General features: G+C 42.5%; 2 protein-coding genes across 4 annotated transcripts in view; both read right to left on the reverse strand.

The window, feature by feature from the left end:
* On the reverse strand, window positions 9,733-13,201 carry LOC104779623. Its single transcript, XM_019244463.1, has 3 exons — window positions 10,701-13,201; window positions 9,897-10,623; window positions 9,733-9,820 (listed from the first exon to the last, which is right to left on the reverse strand). Exons 1-2 carry the CDS (start codon window positions 10,843-10,845, stop codon window positions 10,082-10,084), a joined length of 687 nt encoding a protein of 228 aa, XP_019100008.1. The 5' UTR covers window positions 10,846-13,201; the 3' UTR covers window positions 9,733-9,820; window positions 9,897-10,081.
* The window catches only part of LOC104779621, a 16,325-nt gene continuing 13,755 nt past the window's right edge, over window positions 13,361-15,930 (reverse strand). For 2 of the 3 annotated variants that reach the window (XM_010503998.2, XM_010503997.2), the window contains exons 6-9: window positions 14,453-14,664; window positions 14,105-14,361; window positions 13,826-14,004; window positions 13,361-13,715 (exon numbers count right to left, since the gene is read on the reverse strand). In XM_010503998.2, the coding sequence (XP_010502300.1) occupies window positions 13,629-13,715; window positions 13,826-14,004; window positions 14,105-14,361; window positions 14,453-14,664 (735 nt within the window). In that variant the 3' untranslated portion in view covers window positions 13,361-13,628. Of the gene's footprint in view, window positions 13,716-13,816; window positions 14,005-14,104; window positions 14,362-14,452; window positions 14,665-15,930 lie in introns of those variants that run through there. The other variant, XM_010503999.2, reaches the window with a different exon arrangement.

A 15,930-nucleotide genomic window follows, 5' to 3' on the forward strand; every position in this document is an offset into this window, starting at 1 on the left:
TGTACCTGATCGGGTAAGAGATCGAGTGATGAAATAAAATGCAAGCAATTAAAATACGAAAGCTTCTAAGGATGGGGTAATTGAATCCTAAGTATTCTTGACCAGTACATATGCCTTACATGCCTCAAGCAAATATTTCCTAGACAATGAATCTCTAAAATCTTGTTAAAACACTCTCGCACTAGAAACAATCAACCTTGATCACTCCCCTACCCAACTCTCGTTGGAGAAACATGACCAACCAGGCATTAAGATCTGATTCATTATTGTTAGTAAACCCCTTACTCATCTAATATCTTAGGCTAAGTGAGTAAACCTCTAGCATTGGCTGATTCAAGCATCTCATCTACACCTCTCGGTGGTAAAACACCTTAGATCTAATCTCAACCTCTCGGTCTGTTGAAACCATTAAGAACACCAACCTAGAACGAAATCTATCAAACACATACAATCAAACTAAGGCATCCTAACCGATGAAGAACACAAAATCATCTATCCCATCCCTTGAAACTTTACTACACTACTCGTAAATCATGGCAAGAAACATAACAACAAATATAAACGAGAATTGCATTATATTAAATGATAAAGTAGAGGGATAAGAGTACAAGACAGAAATCTAATGAAATGATAAAAAGTTATGAAATAAAATATAAAACAAAAGGGAAAAGTGTTTGAGTCGCTCAGTTCTCTCCTAGAAGCTCTCGCTCTCTGGTTTGAGGGTTTGCGGCGTGCTCGTTTGCGAGGAAGGAGAGGAGGGGTTTATATATGGAAACCCCTTTGACCTAGCTTCCCAGACCTGTTCGATGGTCTACTCGATGGGGTACACGAGGATGAAGTCGGGTTACTCCTCGGGTAGATCTTCGGGTTGTTCTTCTGGCACATGGATCTTCCTCGATCGTGTTGGGGTTCGGACTTGTTCTTCCAGCTCGATAGCTCCTTTGCATACATGCTCGAGTTTGTCCTTGTTTTTCCCCATTTTAGGCTCTTAAGCACCTGATTTCATCTAAAACATGCAAATGCAAAAATGCAACACCCTAAATGGCCTAAAAGTGAATTCTTACAGTTAATGACCTAAAAATGCTAAGTTAAGGGTATGAACAATGCAAAATATGGACAAAAAGGGATGCTAAAAACATGCAAATTAGAGAGTTATCAGATTCCCAAACTTAAATCTTGCTAGTCCTCTAGCAAGGAAGTAGGAGGGTGCGGTTTGAAAATGGGGACTCATAACTTTTATATGCTAAGCGAAGGATTCAAGCTATAGTCCTCAAAGATAGTTTAATGGTGCTAAGATCAATCAACATACTTACAAATATTTTTCTCTGCTTATTACCATGCATTGATCTAGTTCAACCTCCAACTAAAAGTAAAGAACATCTCTTTCACATTCAATTAAGTGTTTGGCGAATTCTTGCAAATGGAAGGTGAATCAAGCTCAATCGGTTTCAAGGGTAATGCTTTTTTAGTAAGGTGGTTTCAAAGAAATTCTTTGGGTGGTTTTCTCTCAAGAGAAGGAATGTTAGACAGTTGTGAAAACTATCTAAGATTGAGAACAATTTGGGCATACAAAGCTTAACTCTTGATAATCTACCCTTTTCTCATTCACTTCCTTTTTTTTTTATATCAAACCCTTATAATTAAACTACCCACATCCTTGATTTTAACGCTTTTTTTTTACTCCCTAAGGTTTAAACTCTAAACTTCTAGCTCTCTTCTTTTTTTTTTTCTCTTTTCTTTCTTTGCTAAACTTTTAATATGTGTATATATATATATATATATATATTTTTTTTTTCTTTCTAGGAGACTATAGCAAGATCTTTTCCTTTTTTTTTAATTAGAGACAGCTAATTGATTCTAACCTTAGGGACTTCTTTTCTCTTTTTTTTTATTCCTCAACCCAACCCCAAATAAACATACTAACCACGTATCTTTCAAAACCGAATCTATTAGCTAGTTCAAATTCTAACTTAGCTAAATCAAGAGGCAGTTCTTTGTCGTTCTCAATACTCTCAAGGTTTCACAACCTATAGCACAATGAAAAAGGCCTCACTCAACAATTCACAACAAGGTTTGAAAGAAAGGTTTGGGTTCATGGGTAGGACAAACAAATCGGGTTAAACGAAAAAGATTGGTGAAATGGAGTGCTAACCCGAATTTAGAGTTACCATGAGCAAGTATTCAAGTTCCATAAGCAAGACAATTAAAGTTCAAATTAAATCCAATAATATAGAGATGTTCTAATGTTCAAACAAGTGGAGGAAGCATTCAAAAGACACAAGGTTCTAAGAAAGATTTTTCATTTTTTTCCAAAGATTGATCTAGCAACAATGAACTATGATTAAGGGCTATAGCTTCAATCCTAAGGTTTTATTTGAAACAAGGTATTTTTAATCATTGTCCCCTAAGATGCATATGCAACAATCCTATATGAAACAAACTAGACTGAATCCTAATATGTAAATGCAACTACATGAACACTCTTTCGTTTTTATTTTTTAAAAATTTTTCAAAATTTTTTTTGGGTTTTTCAATGCACATAGATGCAGACTGAAATGAATAAAACTAGCATGCAAAAAATTTGAAATAAGAAAATTAAGAAAATAAAACACAATGTTAAAAATATTCTAGGACCCTCCCCCAAACTTAAATTACACAGTCTCTGTGTAAACAAAAGTTGGAAAAAGAATCCAAGAATCGCACAAATTGAAGTAAAACTAAATGCAATGTTATTTACAAAGATCAGATGAATTGGGTACCTCATGGGTTGGTGAAGGAGGTTGCAGCAGCCTCCATACTCGCCAACGTGTAGCCAGGGTCGTCTCCGGCTGCAGCAGGTGCCGGTGTTTGCTCGTCAGAGAGCTCGGTGATATGCACGGACGACTTACTCGGACCAGCATCCGAGGGGTTGATCGAGGGTGGGATCGCGTAGCTCATCGGGTAGGGCATCGGGTAGTATGACGGGTAGGGCATCGGGTAGTATGACGGGTATGGCGGAAGAGGTCCAGATTGATCACCCGTATAGCCACTCGCAGGGTGCATCGTGTACGACATCGTGTATGGCATCTGGTAAGGCGGTGGGAAGAGTCCTGAGTAATCACCCGATTGTGAGCTCGATGGGTGCATCGGATAGTGCATCGTGTATCCCATCGGGTTAGGGGTCAGATATGCGTCTGAATGGCTTCTCCGTGATGCTTTAGGTCGGGTGATGTTCTCCTCAGCCCGGGGCTTGTAGGATGATGCTCTGTAAGGTTCTGGAGGTGGCAGTCCTCGAGTACCTCCTAGTGGTCCGCTTCTCCCCATCCAAGTCGGTGCTTGTGCCGAGGTAAGAGCTGAGGCACAACTTGCCTTGTCTTGCAGCTCCTTGATCTGACCTCCCATAGTCTTCACCGAACCTGTAAGATCCTTTACCTTCCTCACCAAAAACTTGTTCATCCTCTTCAACCATCTGATCCTCTTGTGGGCTTCCCTCACTCCAACCGGTTGCTTTTGAGAGCACATATACTCCTCAAAATCGAAATCTTCTAAGCTATCTCCCTGTCTTTGCCCGGTTTCCTCTCTCTTCTCAGCTTCGGATTCCTCCTCCGGGTTGTACAGCTCCTCCAAAGGTGGTTCAAAGTCAATGTTGTCTCCTAGCCGAACCTTTGTGCACATTACATTGGGTAGGATTATCTGGGCGGCTCCGGCGGTAGGATGGACGAACTTGAAGAGCATCATATCGTTAGGCCTCTCATAAGCCAAAAATCTCGCCAGCACAAGGTATTCTACGTCCAGCCATCTCGGTTCGTGAACTATCCCTTTCAACGGCACATCGCATGCCACCAAAATCAGTGTAACCAGTCCTCCAATGGAGATCTCTCTGCATCCTTCTCTTCTCTTAATCGCCTGTGACTTGAGGTAGAGGAACTGATAGAGCAGTACAAACACCATACTAGTATCCGCAACATCTCCGACAAGTGGTGTACCATCCCTAGCATTATCCAAAACTCCACACAATGCAATGTCTAACAGCTGGAGCTCATGATCATTCACATTCCCAGTCTCCTTTCTGGCGAAAAGAGTGCATGCAAGGGACTTGTGAAAATACCTCAAGACAGTGTTCCTTATTTGAGCGGATTTGGAGCTTGTGGACTTGTAGGGGAGCTTGTCTCCTATTGTCAGCCATAGGGACCTCATTTCCTCCTTGGTAACCTCCATTCCTTCTCCACTCCCAGCATTGAAACCATACAGCTTCTCCATCTCTTTGAAAGTGAGCCGGTACTCTTTGTTCCTCACGGAGAAGGTGATGAACCCGATCCCCCCATCGGGTAGCAGGGTCGGGTGGTCCTCAAAATAGTGCAGCCTCAAAGTCGAGAGAAAGTGGACCGTCTCCTCCTCATAAGCTTCAAGGTGGGCTTGCATCATTTGGCCCAGGTGGCACATGTCGAACAGGAACTCGACATCCCTAGCGATGGCCAACTGCTTCCTTGTCTCTCGGTGAGGGTATCGGGTACCGACGAAGCTCATCTTCCAGAAAACCTTGAAGAGTTTTGTCGGAGTCTCCACTTCCTTATGCTTCAGCCTCCGCGAGGCTTGGCGTGTTCTCTCTCTCTGCTCCTACTCTGCATCTCGATCCTTCTCCTCGGCTGCTCTCTCAGCTACCTTCTCAGCCTTCTCAGAGGCTGCTCTCTTTCCTCTTGCAACTGCAGCTCTGCTCCTTGACCGAGATGTTTGGATCTCCTCTTGCTCTTCTCCACCAGCATCGGAATCGACCTCCATGGGGTCGGTAACGGTTCTTTCCGACGTAAACAGGTCCTTACGTCGAGGAGATCGGCGAACAGCACTCGCCATCAGACTAGGTGAGCGAACTCGATGGTCTACACGATCGCTTGCTCGAGCACCGGTTCGGGTGACTGATTGGGTTGAGCATCGGGTTGGGGATGCAAAACGTCCAGCAAACGGTTGGGAATGCAGAATGTTTCCTCTCCCTTGGGATTCTCGAGGTTCGACGGTATCAACACCGGTTGTAGCAGCGGTGGAGGTTGATCTTCTTCCCTTCCTTTGGTAGGTTTTCGTGTGTGACTCCATTGTCGAATCCTTGAGAAGAAAAAGCTAAGCTTCGAGGTTAATAGGGTTAGTTCCCAAAGAAAACCAAATAAACCTCGAGTTTGAGAGAGAATAGAAAGTATGGAAACTAAAAACTCTAGGGTTGAGAGACAACTTATCGGTGATGCTTAGGAGGAAGGGTTATAAACCCTTAAATAAGCTAGGGTTGGTGGGTTGGGCTTTGCCAAGAGTGGGCTTGCTTGTGGAATTCGGACTCCACTCGCCATCCGAGCAGGGACACGATCAGGCGCGTCGAGTATGGTGTCGGGTTGACCCTCGGGTTCCTCAATTTCCCTTTTTTCTTTTTTTTTTTTCTTTTTCAATATATAAGTAAAAATAGAAAACAAGATTCAAAATAATAAAAATAAAAGTGAAAAGAAAATTAAATAGAAGATACCTTTGGGACTTCCTCCCAAGTGAGCTTGGTTAAAGTCACTAAGCTTGACTCTTCATGCTCTTTAAGCATGGGATCCAGGTGGAGGAGGTTCTGGAATCCTCTCCACTATAGCAGGCTGGTTCAACTGATTCTCCAGGTTTTATCCAGGTTCCAAGGCAAATGTGGTGTTGACTTCCTTAAGATGTTGCACTTTTCTCTGCTTTGTCTTAGTGGAAAAAGCTTGACCATCAATGGTTAGCCTTTTAATCCCCTTCTTCACAACAAACTCCATCTTGAAGTGCTCACCATGCTCAATTCTGATCCTGCCTTGCTTCACCTCAATCACAGCGCCTACTGTTGCCAAGAATGGTCTTCCTAGAATCAGTGGATCGTCTGGTTCCTTGTCCATATCAAGGATCATGAAGTCAGTAGGGACTTTTATTCTTCCGATCCTGAGTGGCAAGTATTCTAGGATCCCAACAGGATGTCTGACTGTTCTATCAGCTAGAACCAAATACAGACTGCTTGGTTTAAAACTGGTGAATCCCATCTTGTTGGCAACTGATAGTGGCATAATGTTAACTGAAGCTCCAAGGTCGCACAAACGATTCTTGAAAATCCAAAGTCCTATCGAGCATGGCAAAGTAAAAGAGCTAGGATCCTCCAATTTTTCCTCAATTCGCAGCTCAGGATCTAAACACACTCCACTCCTGAGAATCTCAAACCCAATCTCCTTGACAGCCTCCTTAACCTCATTCTTCAGCCGAGCTGCCTCCTTGGCAGATTCCTCTTGAAGTTTGTGTGGTGTCAAAAGCTTAGGAGGTGGAGCTATACGCTTAGTCATTCGCTCTGCAAGCGCCTCCAGCTGTATGTCAAGTGCAGCGTTGAACCTTTCCTCTAGCTCCCCTTCTGCTGCTACAGGTAGTTAAGGCTAATCTCTCTTCTCAACATCTACTTGATGCATCATCCGCTCGCCATCATCGGGTATGTCATCTGGTTCAGCTTCGGGTGGCTCTTCGATTTGTGATTCTCTAGCCACTGCTCCATCATCAACTCGATCTGTCTCCTCGGGTGAAGGCTTGGGTTCATACTCGGATATATAGTAATTGACCTCATTTATCATTGGGTGATCCATATCCTCCCCATCTTGATCATCACTGTCCCCAATTAGGTAATCCTCATAGTCATCATCAAGGAAGATGGCTTGGGCAGTGGCATAATCTTTAGGGTTTTGAACAGCTTTACCTGGGAGATGGTTGATCTTTGGAGCTGGTTAGTTGTTGTGGTGGCCTTCTAGGTACCTTATCTTATTGTTGAGCGAATCATACTTGGCGTTCAAGTCATTGTATCCTGAGTTGATCTTGTTGCTCATCTCCGCAAAATGTTTGGCGGTGTCCATAACAACTGTTGCCTGATTCTGAATCATCTGCTGAATTAGGCCACGTAGGTTAGCGTCTTGTGAATTATTCTGCGGGCCTTATTGTTGTTCGAATCCAGGTGGTTGGTTGTAGTTTCCAGAGTATTGCTGCTTAGGTGGGTACCTGGTTCCCTTGAACTGCAGATGGGTAAGTTTGGTCCTCAGGATTGGCAACATTTGGGTTCCGGTAAGACAGATTCGGATTCGGCTTGTAATTGTTGTACCCTTTGTTGTAACCTCCCTAATATTTGATGTAGTTTACATCCTCTATTTGTATAGTCTCCCCATCTTGTTGTAGAAACTCCTCTTCCTCTGATATTGCAATAACATGCTGCTGCTGGTTGAGGAGCTTATCGAGCTTGTCATTGAGGGCTTTCATGTCCCTCTTGTACTTGCCATCTTCCTCTTCTGTAGATCGCACGGTGCGATTGTATTCCTCATTGTAATTGCCATCAGATTAAGCCAAGTTCTCCACTAGGTCCCAACCTCCATCAACATCCTTGTTGAGGAAGTTACCATTGCTTGCAGTGTCCAGCAACATCCGTATCTTGGGGACCACTCCTCTATAAAGTGTGCTCAGTAATGAAGCATTTCTGAATCCATGATGAGGACATCGAGTAGTGTATCCCTTGAAACGTTACCATGCTTCACTGAACGTTTCATTGTTCTTCAAAACAAAGCTGGAAATGTCGTTTCGCAGCCTTGTGGTTCTGGAGTTGGAGAAGAATTTGGCCAGGAATGCCTTTTTGCACGCTTCCCAAGTGGGTATGGACTCCTTGGGGAGTGATTTCTCCCAGATGTGTGCTTTGTCTCCCAAAGAGAATGGGAAAAGCCTTAGTTTGAATCCATCCTCACTAACTCCATTGATCTTGGTGAGGCTACAGAGCCTATCAAATTCATCCAGATGATCCAATGGGTCCTCCATCGGTAATCCATGAAACTTATTACTCTGTATCATCTGGATGAGACTACTCTTGATCTCAAAATTGTTGTTCTGGACAGCAGGTGGCACAATACCATTCCTTTGTGTGTGAGTAGATGGAGCATCTCCTGCTCCTATGTTGGTCCTTGCTTGAGGAGCTGGTGGACTGTTCTGATTATTCATTGTCTCCTCAATGATTGCTGGTTGCGGTTGAGCTTGTTCTTGTCTGAGTAGCCTTGGTCTATCGATGTTGTCGATGAAAGGACTCAGGTTCTGGCTACCTCTGGATCGTGTTTGCATGCATAGGCAGGTGACCGAGTGTGTACACGAGGGTCAAATCGATCCAGGTGATCGAGTGACGGGTCGGGTGGGTGCTCGGTTGTACCTGAGAGTCAAAACGAACAAGAGCGAAGGCAATCAAGTCAGATTCCGAACCAATATAAACAAAAGAACTTGATATAGCAAGTGCTGAAATCCTAAACGTAGCAAAATGAAATCAACCAAATGGCAACGACGCCAAATTGATAGACAGGTTTTCACCCAGGGTATCAATTCCCTATGCAGTTGTAGTACAAAGGGTTATCAATCCAAATGGTTGTCTATTGCTAGCAGGAAGGATATGATCAGAACAGTGCAAGTCAAGCCAAGCAAATCAGGGTTTAGTCTAACAATCCTAGAGTGATAAAAGAAAAGAAAGTAAACAAGGAACCACGCGACCTAAGCACTCGATGCAAGCATTCGAGTGCAGGATCAAGTGGGGGGATCGAGTAGGCAAATGAAGTATGAACAACTCGAGGGATTACTCGATGCAGGTTATCGTGTACCTGATCGGGTAAGAGATCGAGTGATGAAAGAAAATGCAAGCAATTAAAATACGAAAGCTTCTAAGGATAGGGTAATCGAATCCTAACTATTCTTGACCAGTACAGATGCCTTACATGCCTCAAGCAAATATTTCCTAGACAATAAATCTCTAAAATCTTGTTAAAACACTCTCGCAATAGAAACAATCAACCTTGATCACTCCCCTACCCAACTCTCGTTGGAGAAACATGACCAAGCAGGCATTAAGATCTGATTCATTATTGTCAGTAAACCCCTTACTCATCTAATCTCTTAGGCTAAGTGAGTAAACCTCTAGCATTGCTTGATTCAAGCATCTCATCTACACCTCTCGGTGGTAAAACACCTTAGATCTAATCTCAACCTCTCGGTCTGATGACAGCATTAAGAACACCAACCTAGAAGGAAATCTATCAAACACATGCAATCAAACTAAGTCATCCTAACCGATCAAGAACACAAAATCATCTATCCCATCCCTAGGAACTTTACTACACTACTCGGAAATCATGGCAAGAAACATAACAACAAATATAAACGAGAATTGCATTATATTAAACGATAAAGTAGAGGGATAAGAGTACAAGACACAAATCTAAAGAAATGATAAAAAGTTATGAAATAAAATCTAAAACAAAAGGAAAAAGTGTTTGAGTCGCTCATTTCTCTCCCAGAAGCTCTCGCTCTCTGGTTTGAGGGTCTGCGGCGTGCTCGTTTGCGAGGAAGGAGAGGAGGGGTTTATATATGGAAACCCCTTTGACCTAGCTTCCCAGACCTGCCCGATGGTCTACTCGATGGGGTACACGAGGATGAAGTCGGGTTACTCCTCGGGTAGATCTTCGGGTTGTTCTTTGGGCTCTTGGATCTTCCTCGATCGTGTTGGGGTTCGGACTTGTTCTTCCAGCTCGATAGCTCCTTTGGATACATGCTCGAGTTTGTCCTTTTTCTCCATTTTAGGCTCTTAAGCACATGATTTCATCCAAAACATGCAAATGCAAAAATTCAATACCCTAAATGGCCTAAAAGTGAATTCCTACAGTTAATAACCTAAAAATGCTAAGTTAAGGGTATGAACAATGCAAAATATAGATAAAAAAGGATGTTAAAATCATGCAAATTAGAGAGTTATCACTCGCCTGTCGTATGCCAGGGCCAAAGAACTGGCGTAAGCGGCGGTCTGCGAATTCAAACGGGGTTAGCTAGAGGGAAGGAAGGAAAATAAAACAAAGTCGTTTGCAGGGTGTGAGTTGAACCTGAAGTGCAGATTGGGCGACCTTGAGGAATTCTTCAGGAAATTCCAGCTCGTCTACCGGTGGCAGGATGACCGAGGATATCTTCAGATTCCTGCAGAGTTCTTCAGCAGCTGCCTGGTTGCAAACGAGAGGACCATCCCCGAAGTAATCAAAGGCGAATTGGTAAGATCGGTTATTCGCTCACTTTACTCAAAAATGATCGTAGGTTTCAAGCTCGGCGTCGTCTGCATAACGTTTCCGATTTGTTTTTGATCGGAGCTTTTGCCTTTTCCTTTATCCTTGTTGTCCCTCCTGGATTTCTTCTTTCTGGCACCTCTACTCAGCTCGGGAGCGCGCTGCTCAGGGACAACGGATTCGACCTGTGGGGGTTGAAGCGGATCATCGGGAGATGGATTTCCATGGTTTGGGTCAGGGTCGACCTGACTATCGTCGAAGTTTTTGATATCAACAAACTCGTTCTCCACTTGCTCTGAGTCGAGGTCGATGACATGCTCGCTATTCGGATTGATAGATTGAAGTCCACTAGCGTCAGCACTTATGGTCACTAGGGGCCTGGATGATTGGCCTAGCTCGCTAGCAAAACTCGAAAAGCTAGTTTTGGCTTTCCCCATAGCTTCTTCAACGCGTCGTCTGGTAATGCAATCCCACCTGCAATCAACCCCTGCGAAGATTGTGTCCCTGACTAGCTTGAATTCAGGAGCTAATTTATGAGCTAAAGGGGGGCGGCCTGCAAAATCAAGAAAAAAATAACATCAGGTCAGAAAATGCGTGTATGATCTAGTGAAACAAGAAACGGGACGATACCAGGTGAGTTATTCCGCACTCTTCGCCTGCCGCATCTCGGATTCTCAAAGGAACGGTCATCTACTCGGACAAAGAAATAGCGAGCAGCCCACTTCTTGAAGTTACTGACTTTTTCACCCGGAAGGAAATTGTGTGCCGGCCTCATGTTAACTACCCATGAAGGATTCCCTTATGAGTTTTTGAAATTTGTTAATTGCTCGAAGCATTCAACACCGATGTAAATCCCGGCTTTGGCAGAAATAGTGAGGGCTGCGACGAAATTACAAACACTTCCAGGAGTGAGTTGACAGATCGAGATTTGGCGTCGAAGGGTGCATCGAGTAAGCAAACTCGGGAGGGGAAACCATAATCGACACTGAGTGAAGAAACCCTCGTATAAGCAGATAAACCCTTTGGGTGGGTTCCATGGACGTTGATGCTCTCCAGAGATGATAAGACACCGCAATTATTGAGGCCACATGAATTCAGCATCGTACGAACGGACTTGACACTACTTTTCGCCTCCAATCCGATCTCGATGGTCAAGACTTGGAGGGATTTCTTCTATCATGACCCTGCCTGATACAAATCTAGATTCTTCTTCGTTCAGATCGTCCAAAGGCAGGCCGGAAGCCGTTTCAGCATTACCACGATTCATGTGACCCGCCTCACCGGTCAGGGGCAGAATCTCCAGGGAAGGGGCTTCGTCCGATCTGGGATCTGAAGAATGTTCGGCGTTTCCCTCTTACCGCGGTCCGATCGAACAGACTAAGGAAGCTTTTGTTTGGAATTTCGGTGGATTAGTTGGTCGCCCTCCGTACCATACGAGGAAACGGGAGCCGGGATGTTGGCCATAGCAGGTCGCCGAAGAGTGTGGAAGGAAATTCAGAAAAATAAATATATAATAGATGCAAAAAGAAGAGAGAAAACAGAGCAAATACCTTCAACGGTTTGGCAAAAAGTGAAAATGAAGAGGGGAGTTGGATATTTATAGAAGCGAGTGGGCGGCAACCCTACGCGGAGTCATAATGACCTACTCAACCTACGCGACTTTTCAGCTTCCGAACTGATTGAAGCGACGCGTGCGACATGTGTCAAGTTAGCAATGGATGGTGAAACGGTGCGCAAAATCCGGGTAAATTGAATTTGTTTTCCTTATAGTTTAGATCAAATATTCTCTTCCTATAGTTCGAACATTCGAATTGATTTTCGAATATACCGAATTGGGGGGGGGGACCAATTGTTGGTCGGGAATTGGCACCCCTATCATACCGATCTAAACCAATAAGTTAAACCAGTTATTTAAACCGAGAATTTTATTCACTGTTGGATGAAAGCCTTCGAATGAAGGCCCAATAGAGTCAAAAGCCCAGTTCGAATGCAAGGAGCCGACCACTCAGGTCGCCCGGCGGCTGACCTAGCAAAAAAGAAGAAACTTTCCTAATCTTGGGCAAGTCAATTAGGAAAGTAGTTATATTCTGTAATCTAGGAAAGCCTATAAATAAAGGAGAAATCCCTTCATTGTAATGAATCCAGCAATTAATACAATAATTCAACCTCTTCATTGTTCTTGAGCAAAACTCTAGCTTGTTCTTTAAGAGACTAAAATCCCCTTTTGATTTCTAGTTTTGATCTGATTCTTTGAGAGAATTCTAAAGTGAATTTGTTTCCCCCTTTAAACAAATTCATTGTGTGAAACCCTGTGTCTACAACCTACAAGGTTGCGATAGAGAGATGGGTTAGAGATCGGAGGACTATTCGTAGCCACAAGCTTGTTGGCTGTATCAACTGGAGTATTGTATGGATTGCAGTTTGTCATGGAGGCACGGTTGAGGATGTCAACAGCATAGTTCTGTTGGCTGAGAAGAAGATCGACTTTGTTGTACTTGACTGCAATACCGAGGAAGTGATGAAGTCCCGAGATCAGTGAGATCAAATGCAGCAGCAAGATGAGAGGCAATCTTGTCAAATAAGGCCGGCGATGAGGCCGTGAGGATAATGTCGTCGACATACAATAAAAGATAGGCCCTAGTAGCACCAGAACCATAAAGGAAAAAGAGTTATCGTAGAGGCTTTGTCGAAAACCGACCTGTCGAGCGACCGAAGTAAACCAAGTATACCAAGCCCAGGGGCCTGCTTAAAGCCATAGAGTTACCGTCGAAGCAAGCACACATGGTCGGGTTTAGACTTGTCGATGAAACCAGGTAGTTGATGCATGTAGACCATCGTTCTTGACATCAAGCTGACGAAGAGGCTAGTCTTTGGCAAGGGCTACATGAAGAACGTATGGTCGCTGGTTTAACCACGAGGCTAAAGTGAATTAGGCCAATTTACTTTATGCTTCCCGTCCACTCCATTAGCCACACACCAGTGTGATGGAATCAACTTCTCGCATGCTAAGTGAGCGCTCAACCATCTGAGAGCTACATTTCCATTGTTGTCGATAGGTAACATGTTACTATCTTATTTAGAGTCTTTTACTTGCAAAATCTGCATCTCTTTTGCACAGATTTGCGAAATACAATGTCTGATTTATTTACAGATAAATTCATCTAATAGTGCGTTGGATGGTCAACGAGATTAAAAAATAATAGTAATAAAAAATGATAAGTTCTCAATTAGAAGTTTTCAGAATTGGTACATTTGTTTCTTCGAGTTTGATTTAAGTGAACTTCTTAAACTATTCAAATCCATAAACGAATTTGACACTGATGTGAATATACATATAAAACAGCAAAACTTGAGGAACAAAGAGATCCTAATCTCTAGTTGTTGCGTCTCCTTAACCTTTTATAAGCAGCAACTAGTACAGTTATGCCTCTTTTGGTATATCGGCAGTGAATTGTGTCGTAAACTTACTAAGTTTCTATCTTGGCTCATACACAATGTCAATTAGGTTACTCTTTCATCTTTCATCTTTCATCTCCTTCAAATTGTAGAAAACTATCTTCACTCAATGAATCTAGCAGGAGGTGAAGGAGGCGATGAATCTACGCGATGGTGGAAAAGCTTAGTTAATGCTCGACGTTCACAGTCCTGAAATGAAAACAAGATTGACCAATACAACATTTATTTATGATCTAAGACCCCTTTATTATTATGTACTCATAATTTGAAACCGTGAGGTAAACCAATCTCTATTTTACCTTGAACATGTTTAGGCGTAAGGGTCTATCTGGATTCAGTCTCTGAAGTTTTAGGTATGTGTATGCAAAACTCAACTGATCTCGTGAGGTAAACCGATCAACTTCATTGAACCAAAGGCAGGTGAAGAGGTTTGACATTGGCGTCTGGGCTCTTACAATAAAAGAACCTTCAGGTACATCTAACAACAACAACAAGACATCACACTCAAGAAACATTAACAAACAAAACGAGTAAATGTGTATGGTGAGAGAGAAGCTAATGATTGATTGATTACTTACAACTTGGAAGAGGAGAATTAGGATCTGAAGGGCCAAATTTCTTGAGTCCATCTGACTGGTAGAACATAAACTGTTCATCAATGGCCGAATGGTTGTACTTGTTCAGCCTTTTGTTCTGTAACACCTCATCCCAAACACAATGCCGGTCATAATGGTTTGAGATTGCGAATTCTGATTTTGTTCTCCATAAGAAGAAGTCAATTATAAGCATGGGATCTGTAGTGAGTCTCATCTTACTGTCTAACCAAATGGAATACCTGAAACAAGAAATGAGGGATAAGTAAAAAAATATTGTGTCAGTAATTCAAAACTTCAGAGCCTGAGTGAGTACTAGCCAACTAACCTCACCTAGAAGAAGGAAAAAGACGATGAGACAGAAATTTCGGAACTTTTCCAGTCTTTCGCATGTCAGAATAAGGCAAATTGCTCACAACTACAGTTTTCCACAAACCAACAAACCCTTGCTTGTCTGGAACATGCCCTTCACTAGCAAGTTTCGATAGTGTTTGCTCATCCACAAACATCACAAAACACACATTTCGCTTCGAGAATTCACTGATCTAAAGAAACAAACAAGCAAAATGAGAGCTCTAAAAGTGTGAGAACTTATGATCTGAACAATGAAAATATTGATTTCTTTAAACTCTCTTTTGATTGATAGAAAATCTGTTTACAAGTTTGTTCTAAACCATTTTCTAACCTCTCAAAACTCTCTTAAAGAAACCTCTTGCTCTCTCTAAGTTTTTAGCTCTTTTTCTTAAAGACTAAAACTTAATAGCTAGATTAACTTTCTCTTGTTTGTGCTAAAACTCAAACTTGCTTTAGCACCCCTATTTATAGATCTAGGTATTAGCTATTTAATTAGCAAACTACCTAATCTAATCCTAATAGGAATTGGACAATTTCCTTTTTCTTTATGGTTTAGGGAATTTCCCACTTTCTTCATGTTTACATTCCAATTGTAAACATGAAACTCTTCAATCTTCTAGAAGCTTCTCGTGCCTTCTAAATCTGTATGAGTCTTGATAATAACCGTCATAGATCACTCGATACTCTGTTTTCGTATTAGTGTCATGTCCTTCTGGAGTAGTTCAAACACTTGTTCAAATGCTGCATCTTCAATATCCCCCTTTTTAACTTTGTGCTTCACAAGCATAAGGGTTTTTGGCTTAGATATAAAACAAACATCTTTAAACCATAGTCAACCGTTCATAACATAAACCAAAAACGATCATCAAGCCATAGTCAAACATCCAAACACAATGAACTAAAATGATCACCGAAAATCTTCCAAAGTTTTAATGAAAACACAAAGCTCCCCCAGAATCTCAAACCAGCTAGACTACCCCAGAATCTCAGACCAGCTTCTTCTCCTTCTCCCCTTGCTTGAGAAAACAACAGTTAAAAACAACTCTAATCATCTTGGAAAGCGGATGATTCTGTATGAGCCTCTGAACTACTTCAGTAAGTCTCTGTAGAGCTTGTGTTGTGTCGACCAAAGATGCATATGAACTCTCCTCATTTTCTTGACCAACCTGTGGCATACGAATGCTACCCAACTGAATTACCTCAAAAGTCGAAGAAGATCCCTCATCCATTTGTATTCCAACTGGTGTGGGGTCTTCATTCACAGGAAGCAAATTGTGTTTAACCGCATAAGCTCGCTGATATGTTACGGTTTTGACTCACTTTGACCCCGTTTATTTGATAGTTTTGTAGTTGTTTGAGTCCTTTTCAGGTTATAATAAGAGGCTAGGAAGCTAAAAGCAAGGATTGGAACAGCAGGAGCAATCGGAGCAGAAAGGAGTTGAATTGGAGCAGAAAAG

This window comes from Camelina sativa, chromosome 4, assembly GCF_000633955.1.
Source record: "Camelina sativa cultivar DH55 chromosome 4, Cs, whole genome shotgun sequence".
In the NCBI taxonomy this organism is placed as follows: Eukaryota; Viridiplantae; Streptophyta; class Magnoliopsida; order Brassicales; family Brassicaceae; genus Camelina; species Camelina sativa.